Below are 26,415 nucleotides of genomic sequence, written 5' to 3'. Positions count from 1 at the left end.
CCCCTGGTGGGCAGATCTGCAATTGCATTCTGCTCTCCAAAAAAAAAAAAAAAAAAAAAAAACCAAACCGTTCAGGGTCCCATGAGGCCAAACTGTGCCCCCTTGTCCACCCCATATTTATACAGGAGGGGAGATAGACGCCGAAAGGGGGAGGGAACGACCCGCACCCTCAGCCCAGGGGAGACTGGACCCCAGGTACTGCAGTTCATTCAACAAGAAACATTTATTGAGCACCCACTGCCAGTGTACCAGGAACCACTGGACTCCTGGTCCAGTGCTCTTCATGACACCAGCTGCCCTTCTGCTGTCTCTGAAATCCAGGCTGAGACCCAGCTTGGATGAGCAGGAACCTTCTCCTCCAGGAGGCCGTCCAGGTGAGGGAGCACCAGGGAGGAGGACGAGCCGTCAGCAGCCGGAGCACCAGCATCCTGTGGCCAGAGAGCCTGAGAGGACACAGGAGGGACCTGGGGAGCAGCGCTCACAGGTGGGATGGGATGGGGCCTGGTCAGCTATGTCCATTTTACATTTTTAATAAATAGTTCTTGCTGCTGCCCAGGCTGGTGGGGGGCGGTACCATTGGGCCCAGGCTTTCCCAGCTCTTGAGGGGTGCAAGGGTGGCCCTCTTCTCATGCTAGTTCAGGCTCCAGCTCTGGAAGGGAGAGGAGGGGGCACCGGGTTAGGCCCTCACCCACTCCCAACAAGCATCTGGGTGCTGTCCTGGGGGCATGGGGGCAGGCAGGAGGGAGGCTCCCTGCGACAGGTCTCAGCTGGGTCCCAGCTCCGGAGAGGATGCCACCCCCTCACACACAAGGTGGGACAGGGTTGGCTAACAGGCTAGAACCCCCCAGAGGAGGGGTCCCAGCACGCCAACCACCTCTGCCCCACAGGCCGCAGATCCTTCTGTGGCCAACCTCCATCCCAGGTTGCAGCCCCACCCTCCGCCAGGACTCGAGTCACTGACCGGCCTCTGCCTCATCACCCTTGGCATCCGGCTCCTGCCACCAGTCAGCATAGATGCCCTCCTCGTAGTCCCCGTCCCCCTCGAACTCGGCATCAGACGGCGGATCCTTGGGCCCCACAGGTGGCACTGTCTCCTCCAGCTCCATCTAGAGCAGCCCCAGGGTAGGGAGAGAAAGGAGGTCACAGCAGGTGCACACCCAGACGGGCTCCCTTCCTGGACGAGGCACCTCCCCAATCCCATCTCAGTCCCCAAAGCCCCTCCTTCCCCAGCCTCAAGATCCCACCAGGGACTGATCTGAGGGTTTCTCCCACAAGGTCCCCCTCCCAAACTGCGGCTCCCGGAGCCAGTGCTCCCCCAGCAAAAATTCAATGTCCGCATAAGCGGTCCCTCTCCAAGGCCCTCCTTTTAAGCATGAATTCCACAGCGAACAGTGCGAGTCCACGCATACTGTCTGTTCATGCAGTTTTCTGGCCAGGAACATGATTGCCTCCCCCAGCAACCCCCCCCCCCCCGTGCCTGGACAGCTCTCGTTGACCCTGCCAACGCCAGGCGCTCCAGGATGCGACCCTGGCCCATGAGCCCAGCTGCAACTGCAGCCCTCCTCCAGTGGCCTGTGCTGACCTCCCCTGAGCGCTATTTGTGCCTCCCCCACTAGACTATGAGCTGTTTGGGAAAAGGGCTGTGCCTTTCATCGGCTCACCCCAGCCCCACACAGTGTCTGCGAACAGCAGGCCACGAGTAACAGTAATCAAAATGGCACAATTCACGGAGCGCCTGTACCAAGTGCTTTCCATACTTGATCTCATTTCACTGCCACCACAACGGCGTGACGTGGGCATCATCCTCCCCATTCGAGACGCAGGAACGGAAGTTCAAGAGCTACCTAAGACTTGCCTGGAGGCTGCCCACCCAGTAAGTGGCAGGGCCAAGTCTGGCTGTCGCCAAAGCCGGGGTGCCAACGGTGTACCCCCTGCCCCCATATGTGACGAGTAGGGGCATGGGTGAGTGAACAAAGGGGGGAATGGATAAATCAGCACTGAGCGCAACGCCTCACTGAAATTCAGACTCTCAAGCCCTCATTCAGAATCAAGGTACCACGCTGCAGTCCTTCCTTCCTGGCATCCTGCATTCCTTCGTTCGCTGGTTCCACTCCAACTCCGTTTCCCAATGCCAGTTCTGTGGCCAGTGTTGTGGGAAAGCTGGGAATAACCTGGTCTCCCACCCCAGAGCACAGTCCTCTGGGAGACTGGCCGGAGAAGGGGGCTGGGGGTGAGATGGACCAGGGCTGCAAATCACTCCAGGTCCGGGGAGGCACAGAGGGTCAGAGCTGGGACTGCAAGCCCAGGAGACAGAGCCAGGGCATGCAGGGAGGGCTTCCTGGAGGAGCTGCCACTTGAGCTGGGCTGAAGAATTACTGGGCAAGATTCAGACACATAGCGAAGGGGAGCATGGGAATACTGAGCGGGGAAAGAAGGGCGGGTATAGAGAGGGACAGGTGAGTCTCCCCTGCTTCACAGCAGCTGACTGCCAGGCGGTGGGGCTGGGCTTTGGCGCAGCGGCCCCCCGGAAAAGATCAAGGGTCTCCATCATGGCCCAGCCTAGAGAACAGGGGGCCACTTACCTCATCATCCGACTGCAGGTACATATGTGCAAACTCCAGCAGCTCCCGAAGCTCCGAGGTCTGGTTGTGGTAGAGCATGGCCTCCTGAAAGGAGGGGAGGAAGTTGGGGTAAGCCAGACCCTGCCGCCAGATGGGGGAGGAGCCAAGTGGTTAGGATCTGGGTCCTCCCACCGTTTCTCAGCTCTACAGGTAATGAAAAAATCACGGCTGCTCGGAGTGCCTGGGTTAAGGAGGATTCTGAGGGCTTTATTAGAAAGAGTTCCCTAATCCATTAGCAACGTCTGCCACGAGTAAGGAAATCGAGGGTGGCACCATGTGCCCCATGACGGCCAGTCTTGCCCTAGATTCCCAGGGGTTCCTTAGTTGGTCCAAACTAGGCGGCCCCTGGGGAAGAAGGGCGAAGGACAGCGGTGAGAGTGATGAGGGTGGGGTGGGGAGCAGGCAGGGAGGGACGGGTATTTTGGGCCTCCCACAGCCTGGCAGTGCTGTCGCGGTAGGTGGTACCACTCCCATTTCGCAGGTGAGGCCACATACTCAGAAAGGATCAGTAATGTTCCCAGGCCCATTCAGCTGGTGGGGCTGGTTCTGAACCCAGGACGCCAACCACAACCCATAGTCTTTCTTTGCCCTTCCCATCCTGCCTTCCAAACAGGCCAGGATTTTTTTTTATTAAACCAAGAGTGCCTCCAAAGGCAATGCCCACCTCCCGGGGCTGGAAGTCCTCCTCCTCCAGGCCCCAGCGAGCCCGGTGGAAGCGGTAATACACCAGGTTCTGCTGCATGACACTGTCCTTGGGGTCGAAGAGCATGTAGCTGGCAGCGCTGCGGGCGGCCTGGCGCACGTCGTTCACTGCGGGCAGGACAGGAGTGAGGAGTAGCCCCGGCACCTCCCCACCTTCAGGGACAACACCTTCCTAGCCCATCCCCATCTCCCAACTCAGTCCAGTGCTCCCGGCTGCCCAGCTGCCTCCCCGAAGATCTTTTGGCCACCTCACCCCACCCAAATAATAATAACGCAAGCTAGAATGTACTGGGCACTTGCCATGTGCCAGGCCCGTGTGACTCATTTCAGCCTCACTGTTATTATCATCCCCATTTTATAGACAAGAAACCTGAGGCACAGAGAGGTTAGGTAGGTTTTTCAAGCTCACACAGCTGGAGCATAATGGCACTGGGGAATGAGAGCCCGGCAGCCTGGCCCTCGAGCTCTGCCACCTGGACCCATGAAGGGTCTCCTGGCTCCTTGGTCCTCAGCTCCTGTACTCCAGCCTCCACCTGAATCTTGGCATCTCAGCATTGCAGGAACGCTGGAGATCATGCACCCCAGTCCCAGCTGAGGCCCAGGATCTCCCCCAGACAAGGAGAGCAGTAAGTCCTGGTGCTACTTCTCATTGGCCATGTGACCCATGGCCCCACTGCACTGTATGAACCTCAGTTTCTCATCTGAAAAATGGGTCCAGTCATGTCAGCTGCTGGGGGGGGTTGGTGAAAGCATCACGTGAGATAAACAGACATGGCAGGGGTCTGTAAACTGTGAAGTGCCGTGCAGTTGGTGGCTACCCAGTCATTTACCCAAGGGGTCCCTGAATTCTCCTAAGGCTGCTCTCTGTTCCTTCCCACCCTCTCACCTGCCCACCACCCCCAGCCTTCCCTCCTGTCACCCAGGGTCCTCACTTCCAGGGACGGCTCCCCATGACTCTGTGACACTCCCAGCACAGTGCTCTCCCCCCCTGCCCCCCATCCCAAGCCCGGCAGGAGGCTCACACTTGTAGTAGGCAAACTGCAGGTAGTGATACATGGTGGCCACGAACTTCTCCACGAAATAGCCGCCCACATTGGGGGTCAAGTTGGCCTCACAGTCCACCTTGCACTGCAGGGACTCTGCGAAGAGATCTAGGGGCGGGAGGCAGTGGTGAGGAGCTGGGGTCCCCCCAGCCTGTGCGATCGCAGGAGGTGATGCCAGTGAAGACCGCTCAGCGTCCTAAGGGCAGTGCTCAGCACAACCCGTGTGGCTGACTTACCACCCCCTCCGCTCAGCCCCCGCCCCAAAACCAGAGGGAGCAGGGGCATCCCGAGGCAGATGAGGTTTGGAGGTGGGACTGAAGCCTAGAGAGAGAAGCTCAGGACAGTCCTTTCTGCCCCTGCAGTTAGGGATCCCCAGACTAGGTGCGATTTCTGGCCACAAACTGCCTTCTGCCCACACCTGCTGGGCTGTTTCTGCACACACCACCTTGGCACTTTAGCCCTCTGCCTGGAAGGCCTGTGAACCCAATGTCCCCAGACCCTTTGGGGATGTCCCCACCTCTCTGCACCCATGCCCACACAGTGGACAGTCAGGACTGTAGCCTGTCCCTCTCAGCCCACCTTACTCCTGCCCACCTCCCAAGAACTTGCTGGGTGCTTCATAAGTGTATGGGATGGATACCTGTGTGAAGAGGCCTTAGGGGTTCTGGGAAGCAGGGCCCCGTGGATGAGAGGGACACCCACAGGGGGCTGCAGGGGCTGGGGAGTACCTGCTATGGCTGGGTAGAAGTCCTTGAAGTCCACCTGCTCGTGGGCCCCCTCGCAGCCGGCCAGGCACCGGGCAAAGACGGCCAGGTACTCGGCCAGGGCCCGCTCCATGTCCTCCGTGCTGCTGCGGAAGTCCCCGCTGTTGTACAGCTTCACGGCCCTGAGGAACACGGCCTGCAGGGGAGCGGGTAAGGGTCAGGGAGACGCCCCAACACCTCCCCTCCCCCACAAGCGGCAGGGTCAGCCCTACCCTCCACCCCACCTCGTAGGGCTGCGCCTCCAAGTCTGTGAGCGGCTCATCGGCCGCGTCCAGCAGCCCCCGGTAGTAGCTGAGATACTTGGCGGTTAGCTCGTGCTTCGGGTTCCTCTGCAGGAAGGTGTAGGCCGCGGCTGCCGCCTTCTCCAGCCGGTTAGCCTGTGGCGCGGGGACAAAGGGTGTCGGAAGGGCCGGAGCCCGCAGCCCGGAGCGCACGAGTGGGCTTGGCTGTCCCGGGTTGTGCGAGCGACTCTGCTGCCGACCGGACAGAACCCGACGCCGGCTCGGAACGACACGCCCCAGCCGGGCCCCGGGGGCGAGGCAGGGCAGGGGCGCCAGGGGTGAGGGGCGCCCGGGTTGGGGGCGACCGAGGTGGGGTGGGGGGACTCCGGGACTGGGGGCGAGGCGGGGCTGGGGGGTCGCGGCGGGAGCGGAGGGAGAGCGCGGCGGGACAGGGGGCACCGGAGAGGGCCGGGGGGCGCCGGGCCGGGGCCCACCTTGAACAGCGCGTAGTGCAGGTACTGGTAGGGCAGGCGGCTCTGGAAGTCGCGCAGCAGCTGCCGCGGCGGGTAGGGCACCTGGAAGGCGGGCAGCGTCCGCTTGCAGCGTCGCAGGCAGGCGGCACGTTCCAGGACGTGGCCGAAGAGCTGCAGCTCGCGGGCCCACTCGTCGCCGCGGCCGCCGTCGGGGCCGAGCGCGGGCCCCGAGGGCGAGGCCGCGGGAGGCGCGGGGCCGCTGCAGTTGGCGTGGCAGAAGGCCTCGCTGTCCCGCAGCAGCCGGTGCAGCCGCAGCGCCGCCTCGAGGTAGCGCGCGCTCTCGCGCCAGCTCTCTCCCTCGTACTGCTCGAGCGCGTGCCCGTAGGCCGCGGCCAGGGGCATCAGGTCCTCGGGCGGGAAGCCCCGGAAGCTGTACTTTTCGTACTGCGCCGCGGCGCTGCCCAGCAGCAGCCACAGCAGCCCCCACGCCGGCCGCCCCATGGCCGCGCCGAGCCGGCCGCCTCTCCCGGGCGGAGCAGGCGTCAGGGCCGGGCGGGCCGGCGGCGGCAGCGGGGGCCGGGCGGGCGCGCCCGCTGGGTCTTAGCGCCCGGCACCCGGGCAGGAAGGCGGGGTCGCGGTCTGGGTCAGCTCCCCCGGGGGGCAGAGGGCCCACTGGTGTCCGGAGTCCCCTCCGTAGGCCGACCTCCTGCCCTAGGGGGGTCTTCCCCTTGGCAGATGGTAAGTGGGTGGAGGAACGCTTCCCGCCGGGATGGGAGCCCGCAAAGCCCCTCCCCACACAAGGACAATCCCCCACCTTAAGTTAAGATCAAGAAATTGAGGGAGCGCCGCCTCCTCCACTCTGCCCAAACCGTGGCACCTGGTCTTCTTTCCATTACAGAGTCCCTTCTGCTTCCTCTCCGCCCCTAGCCCTGATGAAGTCACCCCTCGTGTCCCCTCCCCCCGAACCCCACCCGGGTCCGCTACGGGGATGCGCACACCTGGTTTCACCCCTCACTCGGCACTCTCGCCGCCGCCCACCCATCTCCATCCCCGCGCGGGAGAGTCTTGGCCGGCCAGCTTTTGCGGGCCTCCGCGGCTCGGCTCGTCCCTAGAAAGGCCATCCTTGGGACGGTGGGGTGGTGCGGGGTGGGGGGAATACCGAGATACCCCCTCAGATTCTGGAGCCCCACCAGCCACCTGGAGAGGCCTAGATTTGGGGGTGCCGGAGAAAGAAGCAAGGGATGCTTCAGCCCGGCTTTAGGACCCGGGGGCTCCGGAAAAAAGACGCTGAACTTTTTTCTTTTCTTTTTTTTTTTTTTTTTTAAACTGGAGTCAGCTCCGACTTCTCCGCTTTCCCGAACCTCCCTCCCCGGCCGGGCCCCTGGACGCTGAGCCCCGGGAGAGCGGGAGGGGGGAAAGCGGGAGTTCTCAGTGGCGCATTCCTGTGACTGCAACACTCAGCCTTGCCCCCTCCTCCTAGTCCACCCTCCGTCTCCCGCCCCCGGCCCCGCCAGCTCAGTCTCCCCAGCCCCCATTCCACGTGGACCAGCCAGGGCGGGGGTGGGGACGGAGGACAGGAAGGGGGGGAGCCTGCTCCGAGAGGAGGGGGGAAGGAGGTTGGCGGCGGCGACTCCCTCGCTCGGCCTCACTGCCGGCCGTCCCAGCACCAGGCACCATGTTCCGCGCGGTGTCCCCCAGCCACACCTTCCTTGGGCTCCCCCTGCTGCAGCTGCTGCTGCTGCTGCTGCAGGCCGTGGGGAGGGGGCTGGGCCGTGCTAGCCCGGCCGGGGGCCCCCTGGAAGATGTAGTCATCGAGAGGTACCACATCCCCAGGACCTGTCCCCGGGAAGTGCAGATGGGGGATTTTGTGCGCTACCACTACAACGGCACTTTCGAGGACGGCAAGAAGTTTGACTCGAGGTAATGGGTTGGGTGCCCCCAGACTCGCCACTCCTCTTAGGGCCAGATTTTCTTAATCCTGGGGATCCCTTGTAGCCCCTTAGGCTGTGCCTGCATCCCCTACTCCACGGTCTTCTGACCCCTAACACAGCACCCTGGGAACGGGGACTCCCAGACATCCATCTTCCCAAAGACATTCTTGCCCTCGATTGCAAACCCTCACCTCTCAAAGGACCCGTTTCTTTTACAACACGCTCCCCGTTTTCCTCCAAGTGTTTGTTGATCAAGGTGAACTGCTCTGTTTACTTACCGGTGCTTTATTTAAAGGCCTGCCCGGGAGGAGGTTCTGGTCCCCATTGTTGGGGGGAAGGGCATGGACCCTGCTGCATGTGAATCTTCCAGGGGTCTCAGCCTGGGACCCCCTCCCTTTCTTTCCAGCCTGGATCCCTTCTGGTTCCAGCCCCAGGGTTCAGTGCCTTTGTAACCAGAGAAGAGACAGTAGAACCTTTTTGGAGGCGGTGGGGGTTATGAAGAGCTAGCGTGGTGAAGCAGTGTGAGCACTATAATGAGACGGCCTGACGGATCCAGGAGCAGAGGGCACAGCCCTGTGTAGGGACCCTATCTGTCTACGTGTCACATGGCCGGGCATTGACCCCTGGGCTCCTCGGAGGGTTCTCTTACCTCTCTCTCCGGGTCTCCCTGCACCCCCACCTTCCTCCATCTTAGCTTACCAGGCCAGGGCTGCCACCCATCTTGCCAGCCTTGGGGTTTGAGAGATGGGCTTCTGGTTTGATCAGGCCTTTGGTCAGCTCTGGTCAGTCACTTTTGTTGGTGGAGGCAGGGCAGGGCTGACACCAGCCTTGGTTAAACCTCAGGTCCCAGCCACACACCATTATCCACAGAAGTCGGTCCCTCTTAGACCCCTTCCCAAAACACACAACTCAGCCCACGGGAAATTAGTGGCCTTGGCTTTGGAAGGCAGGCAGTAGACTGAGTAAGAACATGAACTCCAGAGTCCAAGACCCTGGGTTCCAATCCAGCCTGTGGCCATGGACAAGGAATTTTGCCCCTTTAAGCTTCATGTTCCTTATCTGAAAAATGGAGGTTAAAAACAAGCTGGAAAATTAAGTCCTCCCTTCCTAAGGCTGGTAACAGGGCTCAAGGAAGGTGATGAATGAAAGCGAACTTCGCGCAGTGCTTGCCAGTCTGAAAGCCAGTTGAGGGTGCGTTAGCCCTGACTCTGGGGAGGACTGGGTGCTCTGAGAGTTTTTAACTGGTAGAAACTTTGTGCAGGCCTGGGCCCTCACAACAGCAGGGTGAAGGCAGCAGCTCAGTAGGCAGAATGAGGTATGGCCCATGGCCAGGAGTCCAGCCCAAGTCAGGGAGGGGTGGGGAGCAGGGGATGACTTCCTTGGTGGGACTCTGGGAGCCTGGCTGGCCCTAGTCCATGGAGTGCTGAGCTTGGAAAACTTTCCTAACCCATGGTTCTTCACCCCTTTGATCAAAATAAAAATCTCTTGGGGCACCTGGCTGGCTCAGTTGGAAGAGCATGCAACTCTTAATCTTCGGGTCATGAGTTCGAATCCCACGTTGGAGGTAGAGATCACTAAAAAAAAATTAAATAAACTTAAAAAACGAAGTGATTTAAAAGTTTTTTTTGGAATGAAAATCTCTGGGGGCGCCTGGGTGGCTCAGTCGGTGAAGCGTCTGCCTTCAGCTCAGGTCGTGATCCCAGGGTCCTGGGATCGAGCTCAGGGAGGAGCCTGCTTCTCCCTCTCCCTCTGCCACTCCGCCTGCTTGTGCTCGCTCTCTCTATCACATAAATGAGTGGAATCTTAAAAATAAGTAAGTAAATAAATAAAATAAAAAAATAAAAATCTCCCAACCTCCCTTAACTTCCGAAAACTTAAAACTGTGAGAAAAAGCAAATAGAAGTCAAGAGGTACAAAGTTCGAATTACAAGTAAATACATCACGGAGGTGTAAGGTAAAGCACGGGGAGTACGGACAACGGTATTGTATTAACCTTGTGTGGTGACAGGTGCTGACTCGACATACTATTCCGATCTTCTCGGAACGCATGTAAATGTCGAATCACCATGTTATACACCTGAATCTCCTATCATCTCGTATGTCAATTATACTTCAATAAAAAAAATAAAAGTAAAAGAAAAACAAAGGCCAGGGCAATTTTAAAACAGGCCTTTCCAAAATTGGAAACCAGTGCCTATCCTCAGTGAGCTCTGCCGCCCCCTCCTTTCCTTGGAAAATTGATGGTGTGGCGTTCACTAGACCGCATGTCAGCGTGTGACCTTGGGCAAGTCCGCTAGTCTCTTGTCTCAGTTTTTGTCAGGAGAAAAATGAAAACCCTAAGGCCCACTTCACAGGGGAAAGACTGAAATAAGGTGGTGAAAGCAAAAGGCCGAGGATTTCATTGGCCTCGCAAATGCTCTATGTTCCCCCTCCCCTCCAAGCAGGACTCAGCCCTCCGCGGCTGTCCGCAGGTGGTCGGAGCACACAGAGCCTGCGCAGACAGACCCCCACCCCCATCCCAGGAAAATGAAAGCCCCTGGCCTCCTGTGGGGGGGTTTCCCTTGTGTAACAGCCCCTCCGCTTAAGGTGGGGAGGGAGGCTTGAAGAGGAGACAGGAGCGTGTGGACGCACGGCTGTGTAGCGGGAGGGGGCCTGAGTGTGTGTGTGCACCTGTGTGTGTGGCCGTGGGCAGAGGCCGCTGTACCCAGTCTGTCTCCTCCCTCCCCCAGCTATGACCGAAGCACCTTGGTGGCCATCGTGGTGGGCGTGGGGCGCCTCATCACCGGCATGGACCGGGGCCTCATGGGCATGTGCGTCAACGAGCGGCGACGTCTCATCGTGCCCCCCCACCTGGGCTACGGCAGCATCGGTGTGGGTGAGAAGGGCTGGGGCCCAGGCGTGGGGATGGAGGGGACCCAGAGGCAGAATCAAGGACCCCAGGGCCAGAAAACTGAAGCTCAGAGTGGGAGAGGGACTTGCCCACGGTGACACCGCACGCGCAGCGTGAGTCGCGGCAGGTCTGGGACTGCAGAGGGAGGAAAGGAAATGACAGGGCCCTGGATAGAATCCCAGCTTGATGGGGGAGAAGGGGAACTAGGGGTGGGGGAGGGGGTGGCCTAGCAGGACATTCAGTGTCCATTTAACCCGCCACGCTGGGGCTGCAGCAAATATGGCAGCAGCTTTGACATCACGTAAGGCTAGAGGGAGTCCTGGGGCCCTGGGGACTGGCATACTGAGGGGTCTGGAAGCTGCACCAAACATGAGCTGTGGCTGCCGGACTCTCACAGCGGGGCTCATTCCGCCGGATGCCACCCTCTACTTCGATGTGGTCCTGCTGGATGTGTGGAACAAGGCAGACACCGTGCAGGTGAGCACCTTGCAGCACCCAGCCCACTGCCCCCGAACGGTCCAGGACAGCGACTTTGTCCGCTACCACTACAATGGCACGCTGCTGGATGGCACCGCCTTTGACACCAGGTAAGGGCTGAAGGGAGTCCTGGGGCCCTGGGGGCTCTGTAGGATGGGGATGGTGTCAGGGGCCCATCCTGCTTCTCCCATCTCCGGCAGCATCACCTCTACCTCATTCTCTGCAGCTACAGTAGGGGCGGAACTTATGACACCTACGTCGGCTCCGGCTGGCTGATCAAGGGCATGGATCAGGGGCTGCTGGGCATGTGTCCTGGAGAGAGAAGGAAGATCATCATCCCTCCGTTCCTGGCCTATGGCGAGAAAGGCTATGGTGAGGGCAGACAGGGACTCGGGGATTCCCCCTAGAAAAGGGCTGCCACATACAGTTGTTCAGGTTGTGTACTGCACAAGGGCGCTCAGCCAAGGAGTCAAATAGAGATGAAGTCTATCTTGGTGGTGATCTCACTAAGAAAGGGTGCTTTATTCTGTTTCACACACGCATTCAGTATGGGCTGGTGATAGCCCTGGGGAAGATCCAGCTCACGCCTCACAGAGGGAGCAAGAAACAGGGCTGCTGAGGGTAAGGAAGGGTCTCTGGAGAGCAGAATTAGCACCTTTTTTGCAGGGTGCTCACATGGGCCTTCCTGAGTGGAGAAGGAGCCCTGGTTTGCTCTCCACTTTATGGTTCAAGCCTATCCCTTCCCCAGGGACTGTGATCCCCCCGCAGGCCTCCCTGGTCTTCCACGTGCTCCTGATTGACGTCCATAACCCCAAGGACACCGTCCAGCTGGAGACGCTGGAGCTACCTCCTGGCTGTGTCCGGAGAGCGGTGGCTGGAGACTTCATGCGTTACCACTACAATGGCTCGCTGATGGATGGCACCCTCTTTGATTCCAGGTCTGGGGCGGGGAGGGGCATGGGCTCATTGGGAGGGAGGTGGAAGAGGCTGAGGCAGGATCTGGGGTCGCCCTAGGCAGCACCCGGGGGGTGGCTCTGAGCTGCGGGCGGGGGGGGGCCCTTTGACTCACTTGCTGGCCCTCCCTGCCTTGTCTTACAGCTACTCCCGCAATCACACCTACAACACCTACGTGGGGCAGGGTTACATCATCCCCGGGATGGACCAGGGGCTGCAGGGCGCCTGCATGGGGGAGCGCCGGAGGATCACCATTCCCCCCCACCTGGCCTACGGGGAGAACGGGACTGGTAGGCGTGTCCCCTGTGCTCCCAGTCATCATGGCAGCCCCTCTGCGGACTGTTCCCTGACCTCCCAACCACAGGGCCATCCCAGCACCTGCTCCGCCCCTCTCATCACGAAAACCGTCACCCACCCACCTGCCACACAGACTCCGCCCTTTCCTCCAGGGGCAGCCCTCCAACTTTTCCCTTCCATACTGGAGAAGGGCAGCCGACTCCTGAGTTTGGGGAGGCGGGGTGGTTATGGAAGAACAGAAACAGCGTAGCCCTAGGAAGCAAAGAGACCTGGACTTGAGCCCCAGCTTTGCTGGAAGCCTCAGTGTCCTCAGCGGTAAAATGGGACTAATCACATTGACCAGCAGGGTAAGTTACTGGGAGGTTGCAGGATGATATGTGTAAAGGGCTTTCTCACTGGGATGGCCCTCCCCTCCCCCGCCCCGCACCCCACAAGAGGGTATTAGAAGAATTGACCCTGGGGACAAACACCCTGTCCCATCCTGGCTTAAAAACACAGGGCGGGGGAGGTCTAGGGGCCTCTGTGGAGCCCCTGCTGGATTCCAAGCCGATCCACTCCCTGTTCTGGCCCCAGGAGACAAGATCCCTGGCTCCGCTGTGCTGATCTTCGACGTCCATGTCATTGACTTCCACAACCCTGGAGATCCGGTGGAAATCAAGGTTCTGTCCCCGCCCCCAGAGACCTGCAATGAGACGGCCCAGCCCGGGGACTTCATTCGCTACCACTACAACTGCTCCCTTCTGGATGGCACTAAGCTCTTCTCCTCGTGGGTCCGGGGCAGGGCCAGGGCTGGGCAGGTGGGTGGGCCCAGGTGCAGGGGGGAGTCCTGACAGCCCCCTGACGGGGGCTTCGTCCATAAGTTCCCATCCAGCGAGCGCGGGGGAGCCCGAGGAGCTGAGATTCTTGACTTGCGGGCGCAGGGAGGGTGAAGCCGGCCATCTAGGCGAGCCACGGCTCCGTTTATGGAGGGGAAACCAAAGCAGGGGGAGATGAGCCCCCCAGGCCACACTACAGGGGCAGCGGCACCATGAGGAGTGGGTCCTATCTCTGAACTGTTGGGCCCGGCCCTCGGCTGTGTGGGGCGGGCACCAGGAGGAGTGACTGGGAAACTGGGCCCGCCCCGGGGACAACGGGATGCCAACTGGCCTGGGACAAGGATGGATGCTGACCTGGGGATCTGCTCTCCCCCCAGCCACGACTACGGCGACCCCCAGGAGGCTACTCTGGGGGCCAACAAGGTGATCGAAGGCCTGGACACGGGCCTGCAGGGCATGTGTGTGGGGGAGAGGCGGCAGCTCGTGGTGCCCCCCCACCTGGCACACGGAGAGAGCGGAGGTGAGGGCCGACTGGCCTTGCTGGCTGGTGGGAGGAGTGAGGGAAGCCTTCCCAAGGGTTCTGCAAACATCCCATGTGACCAACATGGGAAACTGAGGCCTCTGGACTGGGGAGCACCCAGGGCAGGCTGGGAGTCGGGTCCAGACCTGGGCCTAATGGCGACGCCTTCCTTCTCTTCTCTTCTCGCTCCCTGCAGCCCGGGGTGTCCCTGGCAGTGCGGTGCTGCTCTTTGAAGTGGAGCTGGTGTCCCGGGAGGAGGGGCTGCCCACAGGCTACCTGTTTGTGTGGCACGAGGACCCTCCTGTCAACCTGTTCGAAGGCCTGGACCTAAACAAGGATGGCGAGGTCCCCCCGGAGGAGGTGGGTGAGGAGTTCAGTTCTTCTAAGAACCATTCCCATGCTGTCACCCCAACAGGAGCCACTGTGTGTGGTGGCATCAAGCAACACAGTCCATCCGCTGTCCCCTCCGCACCTGTTTCTGCCCCTGTGCTGGGTCCCTGGGCCTTATAGGTCCCTTGTCCCTGCCTCTTCCTCATGCAGCCCATCCCCCCTATAGCTGGCCGGCCGGTGCCTGGGGCCCTTCCCCAGGCCACCCACAGCCCTCAGGCGAGACCCTCACTCCCCTCTCCCCTTGGCTCTCTTGGCTCCCAGTTCTCCACCTTCATCAAGGCTCAAGTCAGTGAGGGCAAAGGACGCCTCATGCCTGGGCAGGACCCGGAGAAAACCATAGCAGACATGTTCCAGAACCAGGACCGCAACCAGGATGGCAAGATCACTGTGGAGGAGCTGAAACTGAAGTCAGATGAAGACCAAGAGCGGGTCCATGAGGAGCTCTGAGGGCAGGGGCCCGGGCCGGGGCCCAAATGCAAAGGCCCACTTCTGGGAGGACAGTGGGCAGTGGGGCTGACCTTCTAAGAGTCATCCTCCCCTGTGCTGGCATGGTGTCTAGAAACATCTAAAACGTGGTCACAGGAGACGACGGCCCCAGAGTAAAGTCCATAGCACAGACCTCTATTCAGTTTTTCTCTTCTGACCCCAAACCCCTCCCTTACAAGTTTTGGAGTCACAAAGCCAAGCCAGCCATGCTGGCGCTTGCTGGCGCCTCACCCATACCTCCCCCTCCACGGCACCAGACACTGAACAAGGCCGAGCTTGTCATTTCTTTATTTCCCCTAACTTCCCTTTTTTCCATACTTTTCCTTGCCGTCCTCAGCCACCCCCCCGCCCCCGTCCCTATTCCTGTGTCGTGGAAGCTCCCTAGGAGCACGAACCAGGACTGACCGGACCCTCAGCCTTCCTCCCTCAGCTCTGGCTGGCTTCTCGGGAGGGCAGCGCCCCACCTGTCACACGCCCCTCCTGTGTCCCCACACCTATGCTGTCCGCCCCTCCCTGTGGCCAGTAGGGGCTGAGGCAACCGTGGGGTGCTGCATTCAGGGCTGGGCTTGGCGTTGCCTTTCATCCCTGAAGAGAAGGCTGCTTTCTCTAAGGGACAGAAAAGAGGAAGAGTGTGAAGGGGGCGGGGGTGAGGATAACTACTTAAATGGATCTTAGGGCTACAACGTTGTTGGTTCGGGGCTGAGATAAACTTGGAAGAAGGGCTCACTTGGGGGTCAGAGGGGGGTAGGCAGAGCTCTGCACACTCAAAAGGCTAAATTGGTGTCAGATCCCTTTCTCCTTTGTACCAAATAAACGACTAAACCAAAGGCCTCAGGGTGTGCTCTTTCGGTGGGGGGAAGGCCCTTAGACCCAAACACTGGGGAATAAAGGGGCACAAAGCAGGAGCTCAAGATACTGTGTCCCTGGATCTCTGCCTCCTGAGGCCTAAGGAGGGCCCTCCCCATGGCAAGGGAGCCCCCTGTCCGCTGGAGGGAAGATGGGGAGTGGGTGTCTCCAGAGGGGCCTGCGGGGAGGTTGGAGAGATGATCCCTGTCTCCTAAATGTCCCAACTGAATGGAAGGATGAGGTTCCTGACCTCAAACAGGACAAAGAAACTCAAGGATTAAATTAAGCTGCACAGGAAGAGTTCCTCTCTTCCATGTAGATTTGTTCCAGTGTTAGGCTATCCCCACCTCTCCCAGCTCCTGGCTGCCAGCCATTCCTCCCTGCCCCATCCTCCCTCCTGTCCGAAGGAAAGGTAACAGGGCTCCAGTCTCCTGTGTCTTGAAGGAGGAGTTGCTTCAGCCAGCAGGCAGGCCATCTGCCCCTCACCCTCCCAGCTGGACTCTGGCCACAGCAACAAAGGTGGCCTAAGGCAGGAGAGGACAGGAGAGCAGGGGAGGCTTGGGAGAGAGACTGATGGTCCGGGACTCCCTGGACTGACCTGTCCCCCACGAGCACCCACTTTCTGCCCAGGATCCTGAGACACGGCTTTTCCCCACAGCCGATCAGACATTCCCGGCCCCAAAGCATCCCGAAGGCGCTGCGGGGTCTGGCAGTGACTGCCACCCGGCCTCAGATGATAACACCCGCTCCCCAGAAGCGAACAGAGCCCGAGGCAGGTATGCAGGTGTGAAGCCGAAGAAATGCTACAGCTTCGGGCGGAAACACTGAAATCCTGGCCGAGCTCCAGAGTTGGAGCAAGTTTCTGGTCTTTTCCAAGCCACCCGTAAACGGGAACTACGCCTACTTTCAGGACGCTCGCGAAGGAGCCGCAGGGAAACGCGCACGTCCCACAGCCAGGCACCCTCCGCCGGAGAATGAGGGGGTGTGTTCCTCTGAGGACAGGCGGCAAAATGCCAGGTGAAACTGGTGCTTTACCTTTTTTCTTCAAAAGGTGTCCTAGAGAGAATCCAGCTCGTTCTTGCCCATCCAAGTCGACAGGGGAGGGAGAAGGCAAAGAAACTCGGAAGGAAGCCCAGTGACGTGAGGCAACGGAACAGAAATCACTCCCACTTTACTGCGTCCCGGAGCGCCTTCTCCCTTCAGGTCCCGGTCTTGACCCCCCTGAACTCACCCATCGTCGTGGCCCTGGGCCCACATAAGGAAGAGAAGACAGGGCAGGAGCCAAGGGCACAAGAGAAAATCAGCCCCCAAATGGATCCCTTTGGGGATCCATCACCAGGGAACTCTGCACACAGGGCTGGCCAGACCCGACTGACCCCAACGGGACTTCGAGGTTAGCGGCTACCCCGGCATCGAGTGAAACCATTCCAGGTCAGAGACACACCTTCCAACCCCGCCTGCCCACCTCGGCCCCCAGGCACATTTAGGGTATGCTCAGAGGGTCTTGGAGTGAATTGGGGGTTTGTTTTTTTTCTAAGATTTTATTTTCTAAGTAATCTCTACACCCAATGTGGGGCTCGAACTCATAAGCCTGAGATCAAGAGTCACATACCCCGCCGACTGAGCCCGCCAGCCAGCCCTGCACCCCCAAATCAGAAGAGCTGTTTTTTCCTTTTTTTTATTTTGATCTGTTTCACACATTAGATTTCTTTGAAGACTAGCTTCCCATGTTTAAAAACTGGGGGGCAAAGAACCCCTGTCTAGATGGTCCCTAGAGACCCTGTAGGGCCCATGTTCGTCTGGTTGGCCCTCCCATCTGGCAGGCCCTCCCGCCAGCCTCCGGAGGACACCGCAGAAGACGCTGGGCAAGGAGGGAGAGGCCTGGGCTCAGCGGCTGCCCCCACCCTGGACTCTGCGCACACGCGGACGAGCAGCGAGCAGCGCTCCCAGCGGGCGGTCTCCTGGTGAGGCTCCCCCCTCCGCAGCCTGCGGCGCCTGGCCCCCACCCGCCCGCACTCAGGAGCCCTGCATCTCTCTCCAGTCCCCGCGGTGCAGGATGTGCTGCAGCAGCCCGTTGACCACGTCCAGCGTCTCGTCCTTCTCCAGCACAATGTCGTAGGAGTCCATGTAGCGCTCCCGCCGCTCTTCCACCTGCCCGGGGGAGGGGGGTAGGGAGTCCCCAGAACGCCCTGCCTTCTGCCTCTGCCTCTTGGGCACCCGGGGCAGGGGGAGGAGGGCATGCGAGCTGCAACTCCCCAAGAGCAGCTCCAGGTCACAGGGACCTGCCCTTCGGATGGCAACGGGTGCTGGGAGCCGGCATTAACTCTTGGGCCAATGGCAAAAGGACAGGACGAGGATTAAAATTTAAAAACCAGATGTTACTTCTAATCTATCTGGACTGAATTTTCACATGGCTCAGGCATTCTGGAGGTCTTCAGCACCTGCTGGCTGAGGTGGGCGGGTGGGGAGGGACTGGTGGCCTTCTCATTTGACACCATACTGTGCCCCTTTACGACTACAGTGTTTTCACCCCTGTCGGCCTCTGGTCTGTTCTTGTGTTTTTGTTCTCTGAATTGTAAACCCGCCTCCTGAATACTGACCATCTCCCACTTCTATCATGCTTTATAGCTATGATTTAGGAGGACTGTAATCAGCGCCACCACTTCCTACACTATGTACCATGGGTAGAGAAAGCTCCTTGCCTCAGTTTCCCCATCTGTAAAATGAGGCGTAAGAGTCACTACCTCAAAAGGCTGCTGAAAGGACTAAATGAGTCAATATGCCTGGTACGTGGTGAGCACCCAGTAGTGTCTCTGAACTCCACTGTCACGCCGTGTGCCCAACACAGCCGTCATCGCTGTTTTCCTATGACAATATAGCTCGTGGCTTACCTCAGTGCCTCTAAGACTTGACCACGACCAGTACATACAGGTGTTCACTATGCATTAGTTAACAGGCACTGAAACAGAAGCAAGCCACTAAGACAGGAAGCCCTGGTCCCACACCTACCTTGTCGTTTAAGAAGCCAATCTTGAGAATGTTCTCCACACCAGGCACCCCATCAGCCATAGTGAGGTCCCCCATGGAGTCTCCCAGCAGGAGGATGTTGGTTTTTCCCTGAAGCTGCTGGAAGTACCCGGAGTTCTCGCAAACGGAGCTGTTCTTGTTGTATGTGTGTATGAGCTGGCCCTTGAATCCCCGGAGGAAACCCTAAATAATCAAGAGACACACAGAAGGGCTGCAGGGACCGCCTAGAGCCAGTTTGCCACTGTCTCTGTCACAGGGGAAAGGGAATCCTGACAGCCAGAGAAATGCCAAAACCTCCTCCTAGTCTAAACTCAGGGCCCACCAAGTAGGTCCTACAGCCAGATTTGTGCTATTTTTGTAAATTCAGTTTGACCGGAACGCGGCCAGGCTCGTTTGCTCACGTCGTGTCCGTGGTGGCTTTTTTCTCCACAGCAGAGTCGAGTGGCTGTGACAGATCGGAGTCCATCCCCCAAAGTCTAAAATATTCACTACCCAGCCTTTTACAAAAAAAGTGTGTAAGCGCTGACTTAAACTCACAAGGACCCTCTGACACCACTGATCAGAGGCTCCAGTGGGAGCACACAGCCGTGACGCGAGCACTGTCCCGGCCACACGGGCGCTCACCCTCGGCTGCAGGTGCGCACCGCCCCCCCCAACGCGACCGGGTGAGAAGTCCAGCCATTGGTGTAAAGGGAAGAAGTCAGAGCACAGGTGAGTCGGAGCGGCCCGCCTCGGGCTCCAGGAAAACAAGTCAAAGTCTAAGCCCTGGAGTACCTACGATGGCACATGACCTGGGACGGTGACATGGGGCCTGGCTGAACCCTAAATCAGGTACCCCAGGGTAGGGAGCTGTCAGTCAAACGCCAAAGGGCCAGTCCTTCAGAGGTAACTGTCTTTAGCCGGCATCAAGAAATAAATACCTGCCCGAGGGCAAGAAGTCAGCACACCTTCCCTCCCTCTCCTCCCCCAGGGTTTAGGGTTTCGGGTGCTGCCTGGGGGGCTGCTGGTCCCCACCCCTCTTCTACTCCCAGCCTAAAGGAGATGCGGCTCACGTCTTCATCAAAGTCCATGTAGTTAGACATGATGTGGATGTTGGGGTGGAGCACCGTCATCTGTCGGATAATCTCCTCCAGGATGTCACCGATGCCCGCGGAGAAGATGAAGAGGGGAATGTTGTTCTGGTAGAGGGTGTTGAAGAACGTCTTGTATCCCTCCCTGAAAAGAGACGGATGGATTCCGCAATGGCACTGCCTCTGCCCCCCGTCTTTTCTACTTGGGTGATGTATTTTTAAATTTTTTCTTTTTAAATATTTATTTGGGGCGCCTGGGTGGCTCAGTCGGTTAAGCGTCTGCCTTCGGCTCAGGTCATGATCTCGGGGACCTGGGATTGAGCCCCGAGTCGGGCTCCCTGCTCAGTGGGGAGTCTGCTGCTCCCTTTGCCCTTTCCCCTGTTTGTGCTCTCTTTCTCTCTCATGCTCTCTTTCTCTCAAATAAATAAAATCTTTTAAAAAAAATAGAGATTTGTTTGTTTATTTGAGAGAGAGTATGGGGCGGGGAGGGAGGGGCAGAGGGAGACAGAGTCTTAAGCAGACTCCCCACTGAGCACAGAGCCCGACATGGGGCTCTATCTTAGGACCCTGAGATCACGACCTGAGCTGAAATCAAGAGTCGGAGGCTTAACCGACTGAGCCACCCAGGTGCCCCTAAATTTTTTCTTTTTAAAAACATTTTATTTTATTATTTCATTTTTTAAAAAGATTTTATTTGAGAGAGAGAGAGCACGAGCAGGGGAGAGGAAAAGAGGGAGAGGGAGAAGCAGACTTCCAGCTCAGCAGGAAGCCCGACCCAGGGCTCGATCCCAGGACCCCGAGATCATGACCTAAGCCGAAGCTAGACGCCTAACCCCAGTAAGCCACCCAGGTGCCCCTTTAAAAACATTTTAAATTGAGGTCTAAAATACGTACAATAAATGGTTAACGCGCGCTGATCTTAAGTGGTCAACTCAATTAATATTTACATACGTATACACCCATGTAATTACTAACCAGATCAAGGTTCCCTTCCCAACCAACACCATCCCCTCCCATTATGACTTCATATCACTGCTGATTAGCTTTGCCTATCCCTGAACTTCATATAAGTGGGCTGTTGTTTGCTTGTTTGTTTCTGCCTTATTTTGCTCAAGCAAAATAGAACCAGGAAGCTATCTGGGGCAGCTTCACTGAGGAAACACTCCAACCCCACGCTGCTACTTACTGGGTCTGCACGTGTCTCTGCTTTCTTGGCTTTTCATGGCTCTCCCCAGTTGGGACACCCAATCCTTGAGAGCAGGCACAATGTTGCCTCCTTCCTCTATGTGCCCATATCCCTCCACCAGTAAAGAATATGGCAGCAGAAGCTTACAACCCAGCAATTGCACTACTGGGTATTTACCCCAAAGATACAAAGGTAGTGATCTGAAGGGGTATCTGCACCCCAATGTTTATAGCAGCAATGTCCACAATAGCCAAACTATGCAAAGAGCCTAGATGTCCATCGACAGATGAATGGATAAAGAAGATGTGGTGTGTGTGTACACACACACACACACACACACAGACACACACACACACACACAGACACACACACACACACACACACACACAGAATATTACACAGCCATCAAAAAGAATGAAATTTTGTCATTTGCAAATGACATGGCTAGAACTACAGGGTATTATGCTAAGCGAAATAAGACAATCAGAGAAAGACAATTATCATATGATCTCACTGATATGCAGAATTTAAGAAACAAGGCAGAGATCATGGGGAAGAGAGGAAAAAATAAAACAAGACGAAACCAGAGAGTGAGACAAACCATAAGAGACTCTTAATCTTAGGAAACAAACTGAAGATTGTTGGAGGGGAGGTGGGTGGGGGGTTGGGGTGGCTGGGTGATGGGTATTGGGGAGAGTATATGTTGTAATGAGCACTAGCTATTATATAAGACTGATGAATCACAGATCTGTACCCCTGAAACAAATAATACATTATATGTTAATAAATAATAATAATAATAAGACAGCAGAGAGAGCAGCACTGGGAAGGGCGCTGATGATCAAGGATCCCAGGCCAGCCAACAGCCATGTCTGGGTTAATCCAGAACACCAGTCATCATGGCGACCCCGAAGTCTTTTTACCAGTGGGGAAAATGAGCTCGATGCTATTTGTTCTAGAAGATGAAGGCTTGGTCACATTCATACGACACCCACTAGCAGCAGACAGCTTCCTAGGAAGTACTCAAGGGTGAGAAATCCTTTAGCTGTATTCAGAGAGGAAAAGCAAGACCTTCTTCACATCAGCCACTTACAGGGCTTTGTCTCTTCTGACCCCGCTAGCCACGAACTCCCCTCCACTCCTTCCCAGCCTCTTTCTGTGAGCAAACCAGTTTCAAATGTTCTCCAGAGCAAGCAGCTTACCTAAGCATTGCATTGGACTCTCTAACCACCTGGGCAATCTGGACCTTCTGAATCCTCTGTTGGCACAGGAGGTCGTGGGCTTTGGTCCACCTAGAAACAGACACCCCGCAAAAGCCCACATGCCAATCACTAAGTGGGAAAGTGTCCTTTCCCTTTAAAAAGGGAAAAAGTCACCTTGGCCCTAAAGGGCCAAGTCCCCCAATGAAGGCCACTCATCCTTTTCCACCAAGCCACTTCCTGAAGGACTCCGGCTGTCCTTAAAAGGAAGAGGGTGAGAAAGCCACACCACAGCCACAGGAACAAGGACTGGGTGAGCTAACCGCTGAGGCCAAACCTCTTCTGAACCCCTCCCATGTTCTGGAGAACTGGGGCTCTGTCCAGCAATACCGGTTCCTATAGGAGAATCATCTCCCCAAAGCACTTACCCCCCCCCAAACCCAGGGGCTTCTCCCTCCTTCCCAGGATTCTCAGTGGGCCCCCACTCTAGCAGCAGCCACCAGCAGTCCCTCTGTGGCTGGACGGTTGGTTCTAACAGGTGGACCAGGGGAATTCAGTAAGGTAAGCGGGCCTGCACCTCGTTCAAGCTCAGGAGAAACATACCCCCTCCTGGACCAGTCCATCCTGGGGGCCAGGAGCGGTTCAAAACCACCGTCACGTACCATTCCACCATATGAGGTAACTTCTCTTTGATGGTCCGGTGTGGGTCAATCTCAATTGGGTAATAGTGGTGAAGGAGCGCTTTGAGCTGGGACATCCAAATAAAGAGAAAAGCCGTTAGTCTGCATCAAGTTTTCCCCAGCGAAGTCCCACCGTTTAGCGTGAGCAAAGAATCACCTAGAAGGATGCAACTCTGTGTTAGGGAGTGACTGATCTGTAGAGCCGGTCAGCCCTTCATTCGCACCCTCCGAGTGGGAGGCCTAACAATCAACAAAGACCTTTGGCTCTCAGGTGAGAGGTTACTAGGATTTTGCTACCCACTAGCTCAGCCAGCAGCGCTTAACCAGCAAGAAGGGATTAATGCTGTATTTCCCCAAATGGGGTACACTTTCTCAGGGTTAGGCAAAGTAACTTCAGGGGCCCATGGATAAACACTTTTCATTTTAGTAGTTTTAGATTCATTTTAATGCATATTAAGAAAAAAACTAGCACACCAAATTCATGCTTTCACAAAGATTGTTTCTTTCTAATTGCATTCAGATGTTTTTTTAAAATATTTTATTTATTTGGCAGACAGAGACAGAGAGAGCACAAGCAGGGGGAGCAGCAGGCAGAGGGAGAGGGAGATGCAGACTCCCCGCAGAACAGGGAGCCCACATGGGACTCGATCCCAGGACCCTGGGATCATGACCTGAGCCAAAGGCAGAGGCTCAACTGACTGAGCCACCCAGGTGCCCCACATTCAGATTTTTAATAGTAACCCAACTTTAAGTAAAATATGTAGTAAAAATCACCACAGATATGGCAAAAATCATTAAAGTGGAAGTAGAAAAATCATGGACGTGAGTTGGGGACCCCGCGTGTTAGTGGATAGCCATCACGACGCCAACATCGGGGGAACGACCCCACGAGCATCTACGTGTACCTCCTTCTGCTAAGATTTCCTTCCACGTCTGGGGAGACCACTTCAGGGACCATGTGTCACACAGGCCCAGTCAGTCAGTAACAGCGCCCAGTAAAAATGGGAACTGATTGGGTAAAGAATTGTCACTTTAATACAAGCACAGTCTCAGAATTATTATGAGATCAAATGTGGAGTCCCCGACCATGGGTCCAAAAGAGAGTTAAAGGCAAAGATCACACGCTGACAAAGGGAGAAAGCTCCTGAAATGTACTAAGATTCTCAATGTGTGTGTTTTTTTGGGGAGGGAGGGAGGTGTGAGAACATTTTTCTAAAAAGTATAAGAGAATTCAACAGAAGATATACTTTTTTGAAAAGAAAAAAGATTTCATACCTAAACTTTGTTTATTTATTAATTTTTATTAATTTTTTATTAATTTTTTAAATTAATTTTTTTCAGGAGCTCATCAACACCTAGAGTCTTAGTTTGCCCTAGCTTCGTTATCCCAGAGCAGGCCCCCAAACGTGCTGTCTTACTTGTGGATGCAGCTTCCTGGAAGCTGGTAAGATCAGATATGTGAGGAACCATTAAAAGTGACTTAAAGGCAATTACTTAGTCCTGGAGGCAGAACTTATGCCGAAAGTACATCTCCAGAGAGATGGGTTTTAGAAATATAAGAGCTATCTATAATTTGCTGCCCATCTTAATAACAAGTAACTATGAGAGTATTGGAAGGGCTGAACAATATGACAGACTGAAAGACCGCTTAGTATGTAATTTCGTGAATTTCATAATGAAGTGAAACTAAATGATACAGTTGTTCAGCAGAAAGCGCTCAGCAAACTGCAAAGAATCGTGCAACCGGCAGGGCTCTCCTCCGGCAAAGTGGAACAACGTAAAATGAACTGCGAGGCTGCAGGATTTGTAATATTTGTATGTATCTCATGGAAACGGGCGTTATCATATATTGATATTAATTCGGAAGTCTTTCTTGATACCTGTTACCCTGCCAAAAAATTATATATTTTTAAAAGACGTATTTATTTTATTTTAGAGAGAGAGAAGGGTGCGCAGAATCTCAAGCAAACTCCCTGCTGAGCAGAGAGTCCCTCGCAGGGCTCCATCCCAGATCCCACCACCCTGAGCCAAAACCAAGGGTCAGACGCTCACCCCACTGAGCCACCCAGGTGCCACCCCCCAATTTTATTATTAAAGAAATAGCACAATGTAGTGAAAAGAGTTTGGGACAGAATCAGATCTATGGGAAAGCCAAGCTCTCTGTGTCTTGCCTGTGTGACCCTTGAAGGAGTTGCTTATCCTCTTCAAGCCTGTTTTCTCATCTGTTAAATGGAGATAATAGTGGTTCTATCCACCCACTGGAGTTGCTGGAGGGTTAAACAGCAAATGTTGAAGTCTCTTGTACACTCTATAGCTAGCGGTCTGCATAACATTCATATTCTAACCACCAATCGTCACATGCCTTGAACAAAAAGGAAACACTGCCCCAGTGTAGGAGACTAGGTCCATCTGAACCTAAGAACGACAATTTTTAAAAATATTAATCTTCTAAGGTCTCTGTCCTGGAATCTTTGGTCCTAACCAAGAACTATCTGAAGTAGGACATGACAGCCGTCTGTGAACAAAGAAGGGGAGTAACCCACCTCGTTCCGGCACTCCTCACTAATGATCTTGCTGTTATCCAGAATATCTGCAAACACACAAAACTCCTTTCACTGGCCACTCAGAAGCCACCATCTTGTCAAGCCCCACAAAGCCAGCTAGTATGTGACTTACTGTAAGAAGAAGGGCATCGCTTTCCATTATATGCAAACCTGCTCAAGGTCATGTCAAAATCAGAAATGACCTAAAATGCAAAAGAGAGATGCTATCCATACAGGCTCCTTCCGGTGTGGCCCTGTGGGGGGGGGGGCGGATTATGAAAGGCAAACCAGCTCAGTACCCAGCCAGTGGGCAAAGCCCTGCAGGAGTTAGGAAAGGCCAGGGGCGGAAGGGAGAACTAATCTTAGCGTGCTAAGCCTGAGGACGCCCAGCCTCTTGCTGGTCGGTCGGTCGCTGGCAGAACCGGGACTGAAGAACAGGACCCCCTTTGACTCTTAGCCTTGTCATCTCATTGCCTCGGGTCCCACCCAAGGTGACCCATCTCCACATTGCAACTTCCTGGGGAGCCCGCTGACCGGGCTAGTGTGGAAACAAGGCCCCAGGGCCTGGTGCTGGGTGCTTTCTACCTGGTAAGAGGAAGCAGCAGCTGGTCATGACCGACACATTTGAAATGTAGGTTTTCCGGCAGGTGGGCTCTAACCCAGGGCCATCGGGCGGAGCAACCTGCTTGCCCTCCGGCCGCTGGCCATTTCTAGGGGCTCAGGGCCCGCAGCGTCCGCGGCAGCGCGGGCAGGCCCCTCGGGCCGGTCGCCTCCCCAGCCGCCCCACCTCGCCCGGGCCGTACCTGCAAGCGGTCTCCCCCGCCCCTGCGGAGGGCGCCCACGATCTCCTGCACCCGCCCGGGCTGCCGCATCAGGACCGTGGCCTTCATCAGGGTGCTCACCTGTCCCGAGACCCGAGAGAAGCGCTGACCCCGGCACCGCGCTGGGCCCAGGGGGAGCCCGGGGCCGGCTCGGCAGCCCTGCGAGGCCGGGCCGGGGCGCGCGGGGCGCGCAGGGGGGCTCCGGGCCAGCCCGGGGCGCCTACTGGCCGGGGTGGCGCGGCGGGGCCCAGGCGGCCCGCTGGGGGCCTCGGAGCGCCCCGGGGATGGGGGCCCGCCCCACGTCGGACGCTTCCTCCCGCCTCACCTCCTCCGCCATGGCGCTCGCGGCCGGGACGACGGCGCCGGGACAACGACCTCCCCGCGGCCGCACTGCGCAGGCGTCGCCCGCCGCCAGGGGGCCGGGGGACAGCGGGCCGGGGGCCGGGGGCCGGGAGAGGG

General features: G+C 56.8%; 3 protein-coding genes across 6 annotated transcripts; 1 reads left to right on the top strand and 2 right to left on the bottom strand.

The window, feature by feature from the left end:
- Positions 1–204: 204 nt before the first annotated feature.
- Positions 205–6,392, bottom strand: P3H4 (prolyl 3-hydroxylase family member 4 (inactive)). Its single transcript, XM_026512844.4, has 8 exons — positions 5,846–6,392; positions 5,355–5,507; positions 5,095–5,266; positions 4,346–4,474; positions 3,286–3,431; positions 2,583–2,666; positions 962–1,106; positions 205–649 (listed from the first exon to the last, which is right to left on the bottom strand). Exons 1-8 carry the CDS (start codon positions 6,323–6,325, stop codon positions 627–629), a joined length of 1,332 nt encoding a protein of 443 aa, XP_026368629.1. The 5' UTR covers positions 6,326–6,392; the 3' UTR covers positions 205–626.
- Positions 6,393–7,332: 940 nt separating this feature from the next.
- Positions 7,333–15,411, top strand: FKBP10 (FKBP prolyl isomerase 10). Its single transcript, XM_026512841.4, has 10 exons — positions 7,333–7,744; positions 10,485–10,630; positions 11,043–11,232; positions 11,349–11,494; positions 11,871–12,060; positions 12,221–12,366; positions 12,947–13,139; positions 13,566–13,708; positions 13,905–14,068; positions 14,360–15,411. The coding sequence occupies exons 1-10, from the start codon at positions 7,500–7,502 to the stop codon at positions 14,543–14,545; spliced, it is 1,749 nt and encodes a 582-aa protein (XP_026368626.3). The 5' UTR covers positions 7,333–7,499; the 3' UTR covers positions 14,546–15,411.
- Positions 14,742–26,375, bottom strand: NT5C3B (5'-nucleotidase, cytosolic IIIB). 4 transcript variants are annotated; one of them, XM_026512843.4, is made up of 9 exons: positions 26,282–26,375; positions 25,939–26,037; positions 25,269–25,338; positions 25,136–25,182; positions 22,575–22,660; positions 21,916–22,005; positions 19,510–19,672; positions 18,440–18,640; positions 14,742–17,581 (listed from the first exon to the last, which is right to left on the bottom strand). In XM_026512843.4, exons 1-9 carry the CDS (start codon positions 26,291–26,293, stop codon positions 17,447–17,449), a joined length of 903 nt encoding a protein of 300 aa, XP_026368628.1. In that variant the 5' UTR covers positions 26,294–26,375; the 3' UTR covers positions 14,742–17,446. The 4 variants fall into 4 exon arrangements, with proteins under 4 accessions (XP_026368628.1, XP_057173903.1, XP_057173901.1 ...); XM_057317920.1 differs by lacking the exons at positions 25,939–26,037; positions 26,282–26,375 and adding an exon at positions 26,038–26,272 and having other exon boundaries at positions 25,136–25,201; XM_057317918.1 differs by lacking the exons at positions 25,939–26,037; positions 26,282–26,375 and adding an exon at positions 26,038–26,271.
- Between the last annotated feature and the right edge of the window lie 40 nt (positions 26,376–26,415).

The sequence above is a fragment of the Ursus arctos genome, unplaced genomic scaffold (assembly GCF_023065955.2).
Source record: "Ursus arctos isolate Adak ecotype North America unplaced genomic scaffold, UrsArc2.0 scaffold_24, whole genome shotgun sequence".
NCBI lineage: Eukaryota > Metazoa > Chordata > Mammalia > Carnivora > Ursidae > Ursus > Ursus arctos.
The sequence above is the reverse complement of the archived record's forward strand: the minus strand, read 5'-3'. Positions and strand labels throughout refer to the sequence as shown.